We start from the raw sequence: 14,334 nt of genomic DNA on the forward strand, positions 1-14,334 counted from the left end.
CCAGGGCTTTTGATTAAAGCTCCTATATTTCTCTGATCCCTCAAGTGTTGGTATATGCCTCATAGCTATATCTTTAGCCACCATCCCCCCAAAAAGGGAAAAGCAAAAACGACAAAAAGTTTGCAGACATATCGTAGAAGAAAATAATGTCACTGAGGGTACTAAACAGCTTTTATGAAGCTTTCGTATAAAAGTCCAAAGGGATCTTAAGAGAAAAAAAAATATATAAAATCAATGCCCCTTGAAAGCTCAGTAATTCAGACATTTCTCTATGCGAAACATGCTTTCTCAACATGTTCCCAGTACTATCAAAAGTCTATCAGATTATACAACTAACTAACCTACAATATAAAAATAGTTGATTGATCAAGATATGCGTTGCCTCAAATAGTTTTAATCACTTAAGTGCTATCAGTTAGGTGAGAAAGCAGCAAGGAAACCAAAGAGGTGAATAAGAATTAAATCTTCTACTAGCACATATACATAGTATATGGACAAAGTCATTGACTGGGTTATACATCTACTCAGCCAAAGTCAAGCTCAATGCCCAATGCGTCTCACCCTCGATATCAACACCATCCTCCCACGAGACGAATCCGACACGCTCATACAGCCTCTTTGCCTTTTTATTCTCGCGCGCCACCAGAAGTATAACCGTCGCATTGACTTTCTTCGCCTTTCTCTCCTCGTCAACCACTCTTATAGCAGCCTCTAGCAGCCGCTGCCCATTCCCTGCTCCGCGTCCTTCGGGAAGGACATACATGCCAACGAGGACATAAACGACATTCGAGCCAGCGGGAATAGAGGCAGCATCCCTTGCTGCTTGCTCAAAGTCAATATTTTTGAATAAATCCCACGGTACACGGGCTGCCTTCTCGTCGTTGATTGGGAAGAAGACCGGTCCCATCAGAGTGAGCTGGCCGAGCCAGGGTCGCTTCATAAGCATGTCCTCGTCATCATTAGGCCTGGTGCCGATATCCTCGGACGCAGTCTCTGGAAAAGGCACGATGAAGACTGTTGCTAGTGGATTCAAGACGCGAATTGTCCAGGTCTTGTCGTCGAACTGGGCTTCGCGGGCGTAGGTCGAAGTGAATGCTTCGGGACTGCGTTGAAGAGCGGTAAGGCGAAGGGCTCTGTACCTTGCTACTATATCTGCGAGCGATTCGGTTGTTGAAAATTGTTTTGGGATCTGGAGGACCTTGGCCGGTTTTGACATGTTGAGAGTGATGGCAAACCAATATGTGTGTTTGTGAGTCAGAGAAAAAGAGAGATCAGGAGAGGAATACGAGGGGACGTTGCATCGGGCGAATACGTACATTTATACTATAAAGCTAACAGCTAGCCCGTCAGCACCCATATCAGCGAAACTGGCGCCAATTTACCTGCCGCTGCTGACATGCTCTTATGAAGACTGATAGAAATCACAGCCTAGAACTCAACATTGTCTGCCTCCCTCCAGGCCCTCCGTAACCTCTCAACCCCCCTTCTCAGAGGCCAAGCACGCATATCCTTCATCCGCTCAATGATATTCAGCAGCGCATTCCGTTCCGCCAGATCGGTGAAGTACTCGCCGTAGAGCAAAATGGAAATGACTGCATTAACAAGTGCCGGCATCCGCCTTGAGACGTCGACTGCGATACCACAGAGATTGAGCACAATGTTCCGCACAATGAACTCGGTTCTGCGGTGCATGCTGTGAGACACGCTATTTTCTCTTCACATTGACTGAGTTAGTGATAGGATGGCTTGGGGGAAGCCTGGTCGTACAGTAAACGCGGATTCTCAGCAATCAATATCATCCGTGCCAGCTCTAGATGCTGCACGCCGGTCACTTGTGCATCGGTGGCATACCAGATGGTCGGGAATATATCGCCTTTGGTTCTGTCGGCGAGCCTGTGAAGGATCGGGGTCAGTTGAGACGAGTACGCGGTTATGAGCTGCTGCTGGTGGTGTCTCAGGCGTTCTGCCGCCCAAGAACATGTATGTTAGCCATTTCTCAGCCCATCAGTGTAGCTTCGAGTCAGGTATCAAAGAGCAAAAGACAAAATACTGACGGGAAAGGGCGTATAGCAAGGCAAGCAGGAAAGGCGATGTACCGTATTCACTAAGAGTCCTATCTCCCCAGCACCACTTAGTCACCTCCCCTGCATGCATAATCATCTTGTTCGCAATGGCCGCGCTCTCCCAATCCTGCGCCGTAAATGTAAGGCAGGGAGCACTCTTTCTTGTAAGTGCGTAGTATACCTCTTGGCGGATGGCGATCCAGTATGCTGCCACGGCTAAAGGAGAGCGCTGCAGGGGGGACGAGACCGATATCATGGCCTGGATGATTGTCTGGGTGATGGCGAGGAAATTCACCTGTTTTTCTATTGGACTATCTCCCTCACCTGTATTTTCACCACCGAAGCTGCTATCAGTGAGGAAGGAGATGGGATCCGTCCCCATTTCTTCCATCTCCTCCTCCATCTCTTCGTACTGCCGTAATATGATCGCGGCGCACATGAGATTCTCCTGTTCGGTCAGATTGCCAATATCGTGAAATGAAGACAGCCCCGGAATGCATTTGAGCATGTACTCTACCGCGGATGAGGTCGAGAGGCCCGGCAGAGACTGACCGTGGTAATTGATATTCCCCTCTAGCGTTCTGTACTGAGGGAGCCTGCTAAGATGACGTGCAGAGACAGCGAATATGGCATTGAGTAGAGATGGATACCGGCTTCTCTGGGCTCGGTGAGGGACGAGTTGTCGGAAATGGGATTGAGGGTCGCAGTGATCGAACTGCCGACTGTTAGACAACGTAGGGCCGGTGCAAGACCAGAAATAAAATAAAGGGAAACGAAGGGAAATTTAGCGAGTCAGACACACCCAGGGGGACAGCTCCTCTATAAAGTAGCGGAGCAGGCAGGATTCTTGGACGGAGGCGAGCGGTTGATAGGAGGAGACCGGACTGTTGATGCTGGAGTACGGGGCCTGAGGGCTTGCACTGATGCTATAGCTCACTCCTTGAACAGTTACCGGGGATTCATGCTGTGTCTGGTTACCCACTGCAGCAGAGACAAGCACATTGAGCCGCGTCAGTGATGTATGCCCCTCAACAGCCGCTCGCGGGAGGATAGCGTCCTCGAGCCCAGAGTCCTCAGTCCTGGCCCGTACACCGGTACTCCCTTCGCCAATGCATTCCTGGACCGGAAGATGGTCTAGACTCGGGTCCATACATGTCTGCCTGGGGAAATAATCGAGGTTCAGTTCGACTGCATCTGCTCCCTCTGACACCGACGCCTGCTCCCGATTCGACCCACCCGGGTTAGGGCTCGCACCCTGCTGAGCGCCGTCGACGGCTGATTTAGCCCCCTTCCACTTCCTCGGCCGGCTATTTACCCATGTCTGATTGACCGCAAACATGTTTTCATGGAGATCGTGTTTCCTCGACACCCGGCCGCGCCGGAAGACAGCTTTGCGCTCTACGGGCATGCATTCTATGTTTCGAGATTGGCAGCGGCCGCATTTGGGGTTTTGCCTATCGCCTAGCAGGTAAAGTCAGTAATAGTAAAGTCAGGGCAATTATTACACCTTTGCGAGTTCGTTTTCTAGTGTCGAATTACATTTAATGTGCCTTGCTAGTGTTTTTCATGTTAGCGCCATTGTTCATATAACGGGAGAAGTGCAGCGGTACCGCGACAGTTTGAACAAGGGAATTTTGACGTCGCCATCTCCTTTGTCTGAGGATATGATAGTATTCAAATGAAGGGAAGTCGCTGTCTCCTACCTGGAAAGGCTTCAGGCTGGCGGCTGGAGCATGAAGCGGCGCAACCTGCCATTATTGGAGATTAATTGTGGGGTATAGAGTGTGGAAAATTGGCGACGTCAATTGGAGGGCTTTTTTACCCTTTAGGAGCATTTTTCCCCTTTCCAGAAGGTTTAACTTGTTCCATTCGATATTAGCAGCGGGCAGGCTACTTAGGCTACTAGACTACCTATAGACCACATATAGATTACATCTTCATTACAATGTATGTAACAACTATTGATCTATCAGAACTTTCCTCATGGGGGATGTATATGAACTCAACTGTATTGGCAATTGGCTACGAGAACCCCAAATCCCAGCCTAATGCCTTAGACTCAAGCCCTACGCTGTAGGGTAAGGTAGCCGAGCGCCTTGCGGGCCTCAGCAATACTGGCCCCCTTGTTGATTCTTTCACGCGAGCCTCGGCCTCCTCTATCGCTCGAGCCACCTTAGTCACTTCGCGCACTCGCTCTCGAGGCAAGATCAAATCGCCGTTCGCGTCCGCAACCACCAGGCTTCTCGGAGCGACGTGGACCTGGCCGAGTCCTACAGGCTTGTTGACGCCTCCCACCTGCACGCGGTCCTTGCCAGTCCGCACCCATCGTTCGCAAACCGGATCATACTGCTAACACCCTACCACTCACTTCTTATTCTGCTCCATCGCTCCTTCATCACTGCCCCGACTCCGGCTTGCACAGCCACTGGCCCTCCAGTTTCGGCACCCTCGTGTAGCGCTGCGCAGCAGCAGCTCACCATATCACTGCCCTTACCCTAAGCTACCGGTCTGTCTACCCGCTACGTAAATCTAGAATCCTCAACATTGCTGAGCCTAAGCTTAGAATGCATAGGTGCGCTTGCCATACCCAACACTGGAGCTCCAGATACGGCTCGCATTATCCGTAGGTTCATGGCCGGCAATGATGTGCAGGAACTGCCCTGTAAGTCTTCTCCCGCCTTGGATGGAGGGATCATACCCGAGCAGACTTCGGTCGATCGGATGCTGACGCAATTCGTGTTCATATAGTCCCGAACTTCAGCATCTGCTCTAGCCGCAGCGCCAGATCCACTGCCGCAGTGCTTGGTCTGGGCAGTTCTTCAGCACAAGCTGTGACGATGCAAATGCAGGCGAGTTTGAACAGCTGCAGTCGGCCTACTTTCAGGATTTTCTCTGCTCGGCTAAGATCTGCTGTTTGGGTTCATGAACGAGAATATGCCGCCTATGACCTCCACCTTCGATGTTGGCGAGTCTGCATCGTAGCCGAGAACCCATTGCCGGGCGTGGTGTGTAGGCCCCAGCATCAAGCATCACTGCGCTTCTCCCCGAGGTGTATTGCATATTTCAAGAAGCTGCATTCTAACTGATTGTATAATAATACAGGACTTTAAGGCATGTCAACCAAACTAGATACATTCAACCAAGCGCCCCATTTCAGGAACAACCAATAACTTAAGCGGTGGTTCATTTCCGGGAACCCTGCGCTGTTGCTCAGACGTATTCGGGGTGGGGAGATGAAAGAATTTAAAATTAAAAGACAGAAGATAAAAAGAGGAGATTACGGTTCAGTTGGAAAAATGAAGTCGATCATGTTTGGCCGGGATTCTCATGCATTATGGTCCTCAGATTTCAACATGCATGTAGTAATATTTCGTTAGGGTCATATTTGCCTTTTCGAAATGCTGTATATATAACAAACCTTTTTTTTGATTGTTCAGAAATCGGCCGAGTGGCCTAGTGGTAAGGCGTCGCTTTCCGGTAAGGGCTACGGCGAAGATCGGGTGTTCGAATCGCTCCTCGGTCGTCGATTTTTGTTTTTTCTTCACATCGAACTTCCAGCGCAAACAGATATATATAGCTTTCGCTTTTTTATGATGCAAAAAGAAAATGGAAGAGCCTTCTTTTCTTTCATATCAGCTAACAGAGCAACTTTTCAGCTTTAAACTCTTTGAAAACTATGGAATGCACCCCTTCAATGGTGACTGTTGCGTCTCGTCCCTGCCGAGATTTGAATGACTTCGAGACAACTCCTACTCCGTGCTCTGGACGGCCATGGCAGCTTTACTGAGTATGTAAGTACTTGGTAGTGTGCATGCTATGCTAGTCTTGATTTCACCTTGCCCCGGTCATCAATCACAACTCCAGCGGTACGTACCCGAATACGCATACGCCCATAAGATCAGATCGCGCATACTCTGTCTACGGATCCCATACGTTTACACGTATGCGTTTTTAGAATCGCGGTGCTAGGAGAATCCGTACAGATCTAGATATCGTGCTCAGAATCGAGTAAGCCTTGTGGACTCGTTGCCATATATAAATAGAGCAAGCATCGCGCTCGAAAACCAAGCACTACAAACAGCATTTTCGCAAACATACGCTACCGGACCTAGCCATTAATCATGACATCTTTACTCTTCCTGACGGCAATTTCCGTCCTGAGCCAGCCATGGCAGGTGGCTGCCGCTCCAACGGCGCAGTCAAACGCCTCCCGGCCCTGCGTTGACATGCTCCTGTCCATACCCATCACCGCAAACAACTCCATCTACGACATTGCTCGTGTAGATAACAACATCGACGCCGTCGACTATGTCTGGGATCTCGATCACTGGTCCGCGCCCAATCCTACCGAGCGTGTTAGAGGCGCAAGACCTGTACACGAGACTTTTGCAATCAGCGCCCAGCTCTGCGTTCCTCGGGACTCGAATAAAGCGGGCATCCTGCAGATCGCGACGCATGGCTTTGGATTTGACAAACGGTATACTCTCTGCCTTGATACATCTACAGTAGATCTGACACTCTCGCAGCTACTGGGATGCGGAACTACACCCGGATAAATACTCCTACATTGACGCCGCGCTGAATGCCGGCTACTCGATCCTAACCTACGACCGGCTCGGTGTCGGCCATTCCGACAAGCCTGACGCATACGAGGTCGTACAGGTACCCGTCGAAACTGAGATCCTGAAAGAGCTGGCGATCCTCGCGCGCTCTGGTGCCCTTGCTGAAAATGCGTCGTCGATCCGAGTCCCCTCATTTGACAAAGTCGTCCTCGTCGGCCACTCCTACGGCTCGGGCCTCACCATCGCCGTCCTGGCAAATTACCCTTCCCTAGCCGACGGCGCAGTCTCAACGGGGTTGATCCCCAACACCCAGTTCGGCGCCGCCGGCCAGCGTGCCTTTGGTCTCGAGTACGCGCCTGCCAGCAACCCGTCCCGCTTCGGTGACCGAGGCAGCGGTTACCTTGTTCAGAGCACGGAGAGCAGCCTGCAGCAGATCTTCTTCAAGAAGGGATTCTTTGAGCCTGAATTGTTGAAGTACGCAAATAGCATCAAGGAGACTGGCACCGCAGGGGAGTTCGTGAGTTTCCCTGTAGCACTAGCAAAGCCTGCTGCTGGGTTCAAGGGGCCGATTCTGTTTGCTTTGGCCGAGTACGATATGGGGACTTGTCTTGGGGACTGTAAAGGGACGTATAATCTGACAATGTTGCGAGATGAGATGTTTCCGCAAGCTGGCGATGTCAATGTGCATATTCAGCCTGGAAGTGGGCATGCGTTGACGATGCATGTGAATGCTACGGGGCATTATGAGACCATCTTTGCTTACCTGAGGGAGCATGGATTATAGCTGGCGAAATCAGTGAAGGTGTGCTACCTGGACGAAGGCGGACATGAGTGGTAGGATGATGAGGTTGAAGAGGCCAGGAGAGAGGGTGATTGAGGTTCTTTGATAGAGTAGCTTTCTCTCAAGGAAAGGAATGCGTCACCTATTAGGACTAGGGAATGAACAGAAACTGGGTATACAAGGTCTAAAGATAGAGCATGGGAAGAAATCTACAACACCATCCCAACCACCAGGGCAAGCAGAGCCGCTCTACCCCAGAACTGTAGTCCGCCCCCTGCCCTCAATCCAACTGCTGCATTTGTCCCGTCTCCATTTTCATTCTCTTTCTCACTGTTATTGTCAATTCCATCCTCCACATCCCAAGGCTCCCCGGCTGTCAGTCCGCCATCCACCCCCAGACTCTCCTTCTCAAACGCATTCTCCAAGTCCTCACACGCCACCCTCGTCCTGTCCTCTTGAATCCCATTTGTCACCGAAATGGGCAGCTCAAAAATGGTATAGTACTCTTCTCCTTCCCATAGAAACGCTTGATGCAGAGTGACATTCCACTCCCCTCTCCAGTCCCCGTCATCTTCATCCTCGTCTCCATCTCCAGAGCCGACAAAACACCTCGGCCAAACCCAGTTGACGTGTTTGACTGTCGATCCTGGTCCAAGGTCGAGGACTGGTCCAACGTAACCTGACTCTGGATCCGATGGGTTGGTCCCGTTTGAGATGGTCAAGTTGCGTTCTATTTCGGTCGAAGTCAGGAAAATACTTATGCTATGGAATTCTGTCGTCGCCTTGTCTGCAGAGAGGGCAAGGCGGCCGTTTCCGGAGACATCAATTGCGACATGTAGATTATCTAGGGTTTCCCTTGACATTAGAGACCGTTTTCCTCGGCATTATCTGGGAAGGCATACCTCCACCAAGTGGTGTATACGGCTGCGGCGCATCAATTATTGCCAGGCCGGGGGTGTAGATTTGACCGTTGACGATGGTGAAACTCATGCTGCACTTCCTCTATGTCTGCAAGAATGATTATTCTTCTGGACATAGGTTCACGTAAACTGAGAAGAGGGCCCGGACACTGCGTCCATTTAAAAACTTGCCAAGGCATTTTCATCTCCGGAGATGAGTTAGGGCTGGACATGGGCTCCACCCTGCCTATTAATTAAAATGATGCAGTCGGGTCTAAACTGGACTCGATTCAAATTCAGTCCCTTGACGAATCGAGTTTAATGCCAGAGTCCGATAACCCCTGTCCAAAAGCCCCCGGCCTTTCCCGTTGGCTTGATCCCTGACTGAATTCTTGAGAATTATTCTTAATGCTATTGATATCACTATTTTCAGGACCGTTTCTTGTGCCAAACGCTCATATTCGAGGTGATCAACATTATTCCCCCGTAACGACTGGAGATCTAGCAAATATTGGTGTAAATTCCTGTGATGACATGGAGAGCAAAATCGACTCCAGCACGGCCGCCGGGTGATTTGCTGGGCACGTCGGCTTCTGTCTTTCCCTTCCTCCCAACGCCAGGCGTCATCAGTTTCCCCTGAAACCCCTACCCTCTGTGCGTCTCCCAGAGCCAGTGAAATTCACTGCTGTTAATTGGTGTAGTAAGACGAGTATCGTCCAGACGTGCCTCAAGGGCTGTATACCGTTGAAGCGGCGGTGAAGGACTAGCCGGGCTTATCTGAGTCCTACTACTCCCCTACTACTCTCTATTCCCAGTCCAGTCAAGGGGGTCTATCGCATAGCACGTATTGCCTTTAATGATGGCAGTTCCTAACCTAGGATCCTGCATAAAAGGCAGCCTGGAGACGTTCATGAAGGTATAATCCACAGTGGAGATAGCCATTTATCATTGGTTCAAATACTGGTCCAGGTCGTGGGCGTAATGGATCGAGGCTGAGAGCCGTCAGCTGGCTTTTCCCCATGCGCAAAGACATGACGCCGTGCAGTGGGTCTGACCTATAGAAAATAAGAAAGGCTTGCCTGTCACATACTCAAGATTCAGAGACATATTGACGTCCTTTACTGATCTAAGTACGTAGCCAATATTAGAGAGCAAGGTATACATAGATGTCCAAATTCGCATTTGGTTCGGTTCTCCTGAGTCCAAGTTTCCAGCATTATTAGCAAAATCTGCCGTAAATATCACTTTGGGCATTCCATGTCTGGCGAGATCTGGCTCTCAGTGGTGCGTAGGATAGGAAGTGTGCCATCCAGATGCTGTCAGCTTACTTGCATTGCCAACACACCAGAAAAGATAAGGTCGCACCACCGGAGGATTTGGGCATTTATGTTCATTGCATATTTTAGAGACACAAGCTGAGTAATACAGTAAACCTACGCCAGGAGCTTTTATTTTCTGCATCTCATAGACCTATCAAGGACCAGGTCAGCTCAGTGGTTTGACCTTTTGATGGCAGAAATGACTGAACACGTTCTCTCACATCCGCTATAAATCCTTGTAAGCTGTAGGCTGGGGACCACGCGGCCATCACGGAGGTAGAAGGAGTGGAATATATTTTGCATTCAGTATACCTGCACATATGCATATTTCGAGGTATACCCACGATATCAGTCTTCCACGTTCCCGCCACTAACTTTAGAAAACTAATCATCAGACAGCATGGGCACCAGATACCAGCTACAAAAGCGCGAAATGCGTACAGTGTCCCCAGGAAGCTCATATCGAGCAGAGATATTTGTAACGTTATACTGCTGATAGCATTGCCGATTTTCATCCTGGTCAAAGAAAATGCTAGCCCTGACAGCGTCCATTCAGGAGCTCTACCAAGAACTGACCCACAAAAGGGCACTCAAGACAATCGGCTGATGAACTCACATGTTATATTCAGAGTAATCAGTCGAGATTGAAATTCAGTCTTTATGTTAGCCCTGAATGCTGGGGCTGACGGGTTGGATGTATGTGTAGAGTCCTACAGTCCGTACTGAGCCCGAAGAGTAATCTAGTTGGAAAGATACCTGCTTGAATAGATCCGAATTCTACAGGTCAGTACCGCTTTATCATCATTTGTATCTGCTTCTTTTGCAGCAATGCACATCTCGTGGCCCCCTGTCATATTGTCCTTGTTGCTACTGGCCATCTCGTTCAAATCTACTACATCTGCACCCGACCCTTCCCATCGAAAGTGCCGGTGCCTGCCCAACGATCCATGTTGGCCATCCGCGCAGACCTGGAGTTCATTCAATCAGAGTGTCAATGGACACCTAATTAGTCTTCGGCCCATCGGCGCCGTCTGCCATGGCCACGAGTTCAACGAGGCCGAATGCGCTTTGGCCCAGCAAAACACCTACAATGCGCAGTGGCGGGCTTCGCAACCAGGTATCGTACATTTTCCTTGGCCCCTTACATCCACTATATAGCTCTGCCCGAATGATTAACAGGGATCTTTACCTAGGTGCACTGCAATCAACAAACTGGGAGAGCAGGAGCCAAACCCTGCTGGACTGCGACCTCAACTCTCCCCGCGAAGCCCCCTGCACCCAAGGCCGGATCCCCGTCTACACTGTGTTGGCCGAATCAGCAGAAGAGATTCAAACGGCCGTTCGCTTTGCAAGGGACCAAAATCTCCGCGTTGTTATCAGGAACACAGGCCATAACGCACTCGGACAATCTTCCGGCCCGGGTTCCTTGCAGATAAACACCAGCCGACTCAAGAGAATTGAGCCGGTGCCTGACTTCATTCCACAAGGGATTGGTGCGTCAGTGGGACAAGCGGCGACTCTTGGGGCGGGTGTTCTCGCACTGGAGGTAGCGCAGGTTGGGCTGGACCAGGGATTCACTTCCATTATGGGGCTGTGCAATACCGTCGGTAGTGTCGGGGGCTTTATACAAGGCGGGGGAGTTTCATTACTTGGACCCCTATATGGGATGGGCTCAGATAATGCGGTGGAGTTTAATGTTGTCACGGCTGAGGTGAGTTACTCGAGCCTCCTTCGCAGACGCCAATCCACCGTTTTCTGCTGCCGATCAGAGCTAAGCAAACCGACAGGGTGATCTCGTTGTCGCCAATGCCTTCCAAAATGCAGATCTCTTCTGGGCCCTCCGCGGCGGAGGCGGCGGTACCTTTGGAATCGTAGTCAACACCACCATACGCGTCTTCGGCGACGTCCCAGGCATTGCCTTTTCCCTGTACGCCCAGATCTCGCGGCAGGACCCAAGATACCCCGACTCAGTGAAGGCCATCTTCGACATTACCAGACAGATCGTAGGTATATTTCCAGCACTGAGGCGGGCAGACGACGCAACAAGCGGCTATGTCACTCCAGACATCACACTGAATAGCACAACCGTGCAAGTCCTATCCGAGATCCTGTTCCCAAATACCACGAATATAGACTCCATTAGACAGCGGCTGAGACCTCTAATGGCCGCACTTGACGACCTGGGGTTCTCTCCCGTGTATACGACGACTCTAACCGCGTTCCCTGGACTCTCGACGTTCTTTAATCTGACGCGATTGATTCCGGCAACGGGACGCCTTGAGGGGTCTGTCATGGTGTCTGAGAGGCTGCTTCTCTCCCGCAACGGCCCGTCTCGCATTCTAGATGTTACTTTAGGCCATGCCTACGTCAACGGCGACCAGCTTGAGTTCTTCATGTCTGCTGGCGGTCAGGTCAAAAAGAACAAGGGTGTCATCGACAGCGGCCTCAATCCAGCATGGCGGGAAGCTGGAATGCTGGTCAGCCTTCGTCGGATCTTGCCAACTAGCTCTGCGACGAAACGCTTTGCCAATAGCCTCTTGCCGGCTCTGCGCAGGATCGAGACGCCAAGATTGGGGTCGTATATCAATGCTGCTGATCCGGATGAGCCGGGGTTTCAGAGGGCGTTCTGGGGAAGTAATTATGAAAGGCTGTATCAAATCAAGCAGAAATGGGACAGGGACGGGCTGTTTGTCGTTAATTCTGGGGTTGGGAGTGAAGATTGGGGTGCGGAGCAGATATGTCGGGTTAGATAGGGTTTGTCGATGGAGACGTGGCTGGTGGGCACAGATCTGAGCAATCACTCTAGCACTTTACGAGATTAATGACAAGAAAGACGGATGATTTTGCTTTGATTATTCTGCTGTTCACATACGCATCTCGTCTACTGGGTCTGGAACCGGGCATATCCAACATGTATACCAGACGCCGTACACTCAAGCACGAATTACTGACTGTCTGGGCTTACCAAACTAGAGAGCAAGGTCTATATAGTCAGGCCTTTGCTATGTTTCGTCTGTATCCTAGCCATTTTAGCCACGCGTTAAATATGTCAATTTAGTCACCTACGCCATCCCTGATCATTATGAAAGTTGAGCTGATGCCCACGTATCCCATATGTATAACCTTCACGGTGTAGGCTTCACATTACAACGGCTTCTGAGCATAGACAACATGACTAGTCAAATCGGATCAGCTTATCGTCTACTCATAGCGCAGGGGACAGGATGAGTCTCACAAGTCATGCATCATATGCACTCCTCGATCTTTCGCATCTTTTCTCACCAGCGCAAGAAATACCTGGACCTCCTCGATCGTCCATCCCAGGATGTTCGTGAACGTGGCCGCACTGAATGCTTCCAAACCGTCCAGCATCTGAAGCATATTCAACGCCCCTATTTCTTTCTAACAGCGTCGAAACTATGTTAGCCCAAGCGCAGGTACAAGCACCCGTCCATTCTAGAGGGAGACGTACCATCTTCCTCTCCCTCGGCCACGTGCCCAGCGGCAATTGGAAGACCTCATGGTGCACATTTACAAACCCAGCCTCCTTCACGATCCGCTCCAATTCCCTTCCGATTGTGACAGGGCGGTTGATCTTATCCAGGGCCTCCCGTAAGAGCTCATAGAATCGGTTGACGTTGTTTCCCTCCTTCAAGGAGCCATCCTCAGAGTAATTCACCAGATAGAAATCCTGGAACTCGATCCAGCCGCCGGGCTTGAGCTGACTGTAAGCTTGCTGTGCGAGCCTGGGCCAGTCCTCAATTGACCCGCACATGTACCGCGAATGAATGAAGTCGAAGGGGGGCCGGGGTGGCCACTCGGATTCGACGTCGTCCACCTCAAATACAACGTTGGGTGGGACCCTAGATAGCTCAGCAGACGGTCCAGACTAGATAAGGGTGTAGGTCAGGCCGATGGGGAACGGACCACGGCGGTTGTATAGGACTCAGGTCGTTGCCCGTGACCTACAAAATTTAGTCTTTACCCTTCATAATGGGATGAAGCACTACCTCTTGAGCCGACGGAAACTCGTCCGCTGATAGTTGGTTATAGAGTTAGGTGTCTTATCCAAGAATCCAAAGTCAGCTCAACTTACCAAACTCAATAGCCCAGATCCCCGTCCCGGTGCCGATATCTAGGACACGCAACGGCCCGTCTTTTAAGGGGGACAGGAAAAGCTTGCCATCCAGAACCAGCCTGAACATGTTATGCAGCATGTCGAGACGATCTTGCTCGCGCTCGTCGTTGGGGAATTTGTAGCCTGATGCATCAGTCAACTATCCAAGGACGAATTCAGATAGAACTAACTGCCCTCCTTAAAAGCATGATAGCGTCGACCATACTGCCAGTGGTAGTTCATCACTGACGAGTTCACAGACGTTGCATAGCTTTCACTGAAGACATTATTAGCGTCCTGACTTTGTCATACTCAACACCTTTTCTTTCTCGTTTTTTGTTCTTTTCTTCTTTCGTTCTTTTCTTTCTTATCTCTAGGTAGGGGGAGGTATGGGAGAGGGGCTTGGCTTGCATTTCTGAGCTGTACGTGTCATCGTCGTCTGGAAACTTTATCCTGCCAGTTAGTACCAAGAGCCGCTACTGCTCTGCTCTCCAGAGAATATGGAGTCCTTACATCGTTATCCACAGGCACAGCGACGGTGGCGCACTGTCCTGCAGGCGGTTGATCTGCCATCCTGTCCAGTCCAGGAGGGA

The 14,334-nt window shown here is 50.5% G+C and overlaps 6 protein-coding genes across 6 annotated transcripts, besides 1 other annotated feature; 2 read left to right on the forward strand and 4 right to left on the reverse strand.

The window, feature by feature from the left end:
- Positions 1-14,334: part of a sequence feature (contig 1.94 1501..523724(-1)) that runs on past both edges of the window.
- ANIA_05420 (uncharacterized protein) lies at positions 521-3,818 on the reverse strand (the record flags this gene model as incomplete). The annotated part of the gene is made up of 7 exons (XM_657932.1): positions 521-1,152; positions 1,317-1,323; positions 1,441-1,705; positions 1,768-1,963; positions 2,055-2,778; positions 2,866-3,524; positions 3,767-3,818. 7 exons carry the CDS (start codon positions 3,816-3,818, stop codon positions 521-523), a joined length of 2,535 nt encoding a protein of 844 aa, XP_663024.1.
- On the forward strand, positions 6,185-7,409 carry ANIA_05419 (alpha/beta hydrolase; the record flags this gene model as incomplete). Its single annotated transcript, XM_657931.1, has 2 exons — positions 6,185-6,540; positions 6,590-7,409. The coding sequence occupies 2 exons, from the start codon at positions 6,185-6,187 to the stop codon at positions 7,407-7,409; spliced, it is 1,176 nt and encodes a 391-aa protein (XP_663023.1).
- Positions 7,616-8,396, reverse strand: ANIA_05418 (uncharacterized protein; the record flags this gene model as incomplete). The annotated part of the gene is made up of 2 exons (XM_657930.1): positions 7,616-8,136; positions 8,309-8,396. 2 exons carry the CDS (start codon positions 8,394-8,396, stop codon positions 7,616-7,618), a joined length of 609 nt encoding a protein of 202 aa, XP_663022.1.
- ANIA_11478 (uncharacterized protein) lies at positions 9,180-9,412 on the reverse strand (the record flags this gene model as incomplete). Its single annotated transcript, XM_050612335.1, has 2 exons — positions 9,180-9,360; positions 9,396-9,412. 2 exons carry the CDS (start codon positions 9,410-9,412, stop codon positions 9,180-9,182), a joined length of 198 nt encoding a protein of 65 aa, XP_050468269.1.
- Positions 10,453-12,377, forward strand: ANIA_05417 (FAD-dependent oxidoreductase; the record flags this gene model as incomplete). Its single annotated transcript, XM_657929.1, has 3 exons — positions 10,453-10,741; positions 10,818-11,335; positions 11,412-12,377. 3 exons carry the CDS (start codon positions 10,453-10,455, stop codon positions 12,375-12,377), a joined length of 1,773 nt encoding a protein of 590 aa, XP_663021.1.
- ANIA_05416 (protein llmD) lies at positions 12,856-13,984 on the reverse strand (the record flags this gene model as incomplete). Its single annotated transcript, XM_657928.1, has 5 exons — positions 12,856-13,026; positions 13,097-13,513; positions 13,552-13,589; positions 13,721-13,885; positions 13,933-13,984. The coding sequence occupies 5 exons, from the start codon at positions 13,982-13,984 to the stop codon at positions 12,856-12,858; spliced, it is 843 nt and encodes a 280-aa protein (XP_663020.1).

The sequence above is a fragment of the Aspergillus nidulans genome, chromosome V (genome assembly GCF_000011425.1).
Source record: "Aspergillus nidulans FGSC A4 chromosome V".
Lineage (NCBI taxonomy): Eukaryota > Fungi > Ascomycota > Eurotiomycetes > Eurotiales > Aspergillaceae > Aspergillus > Aspergillus nidulans.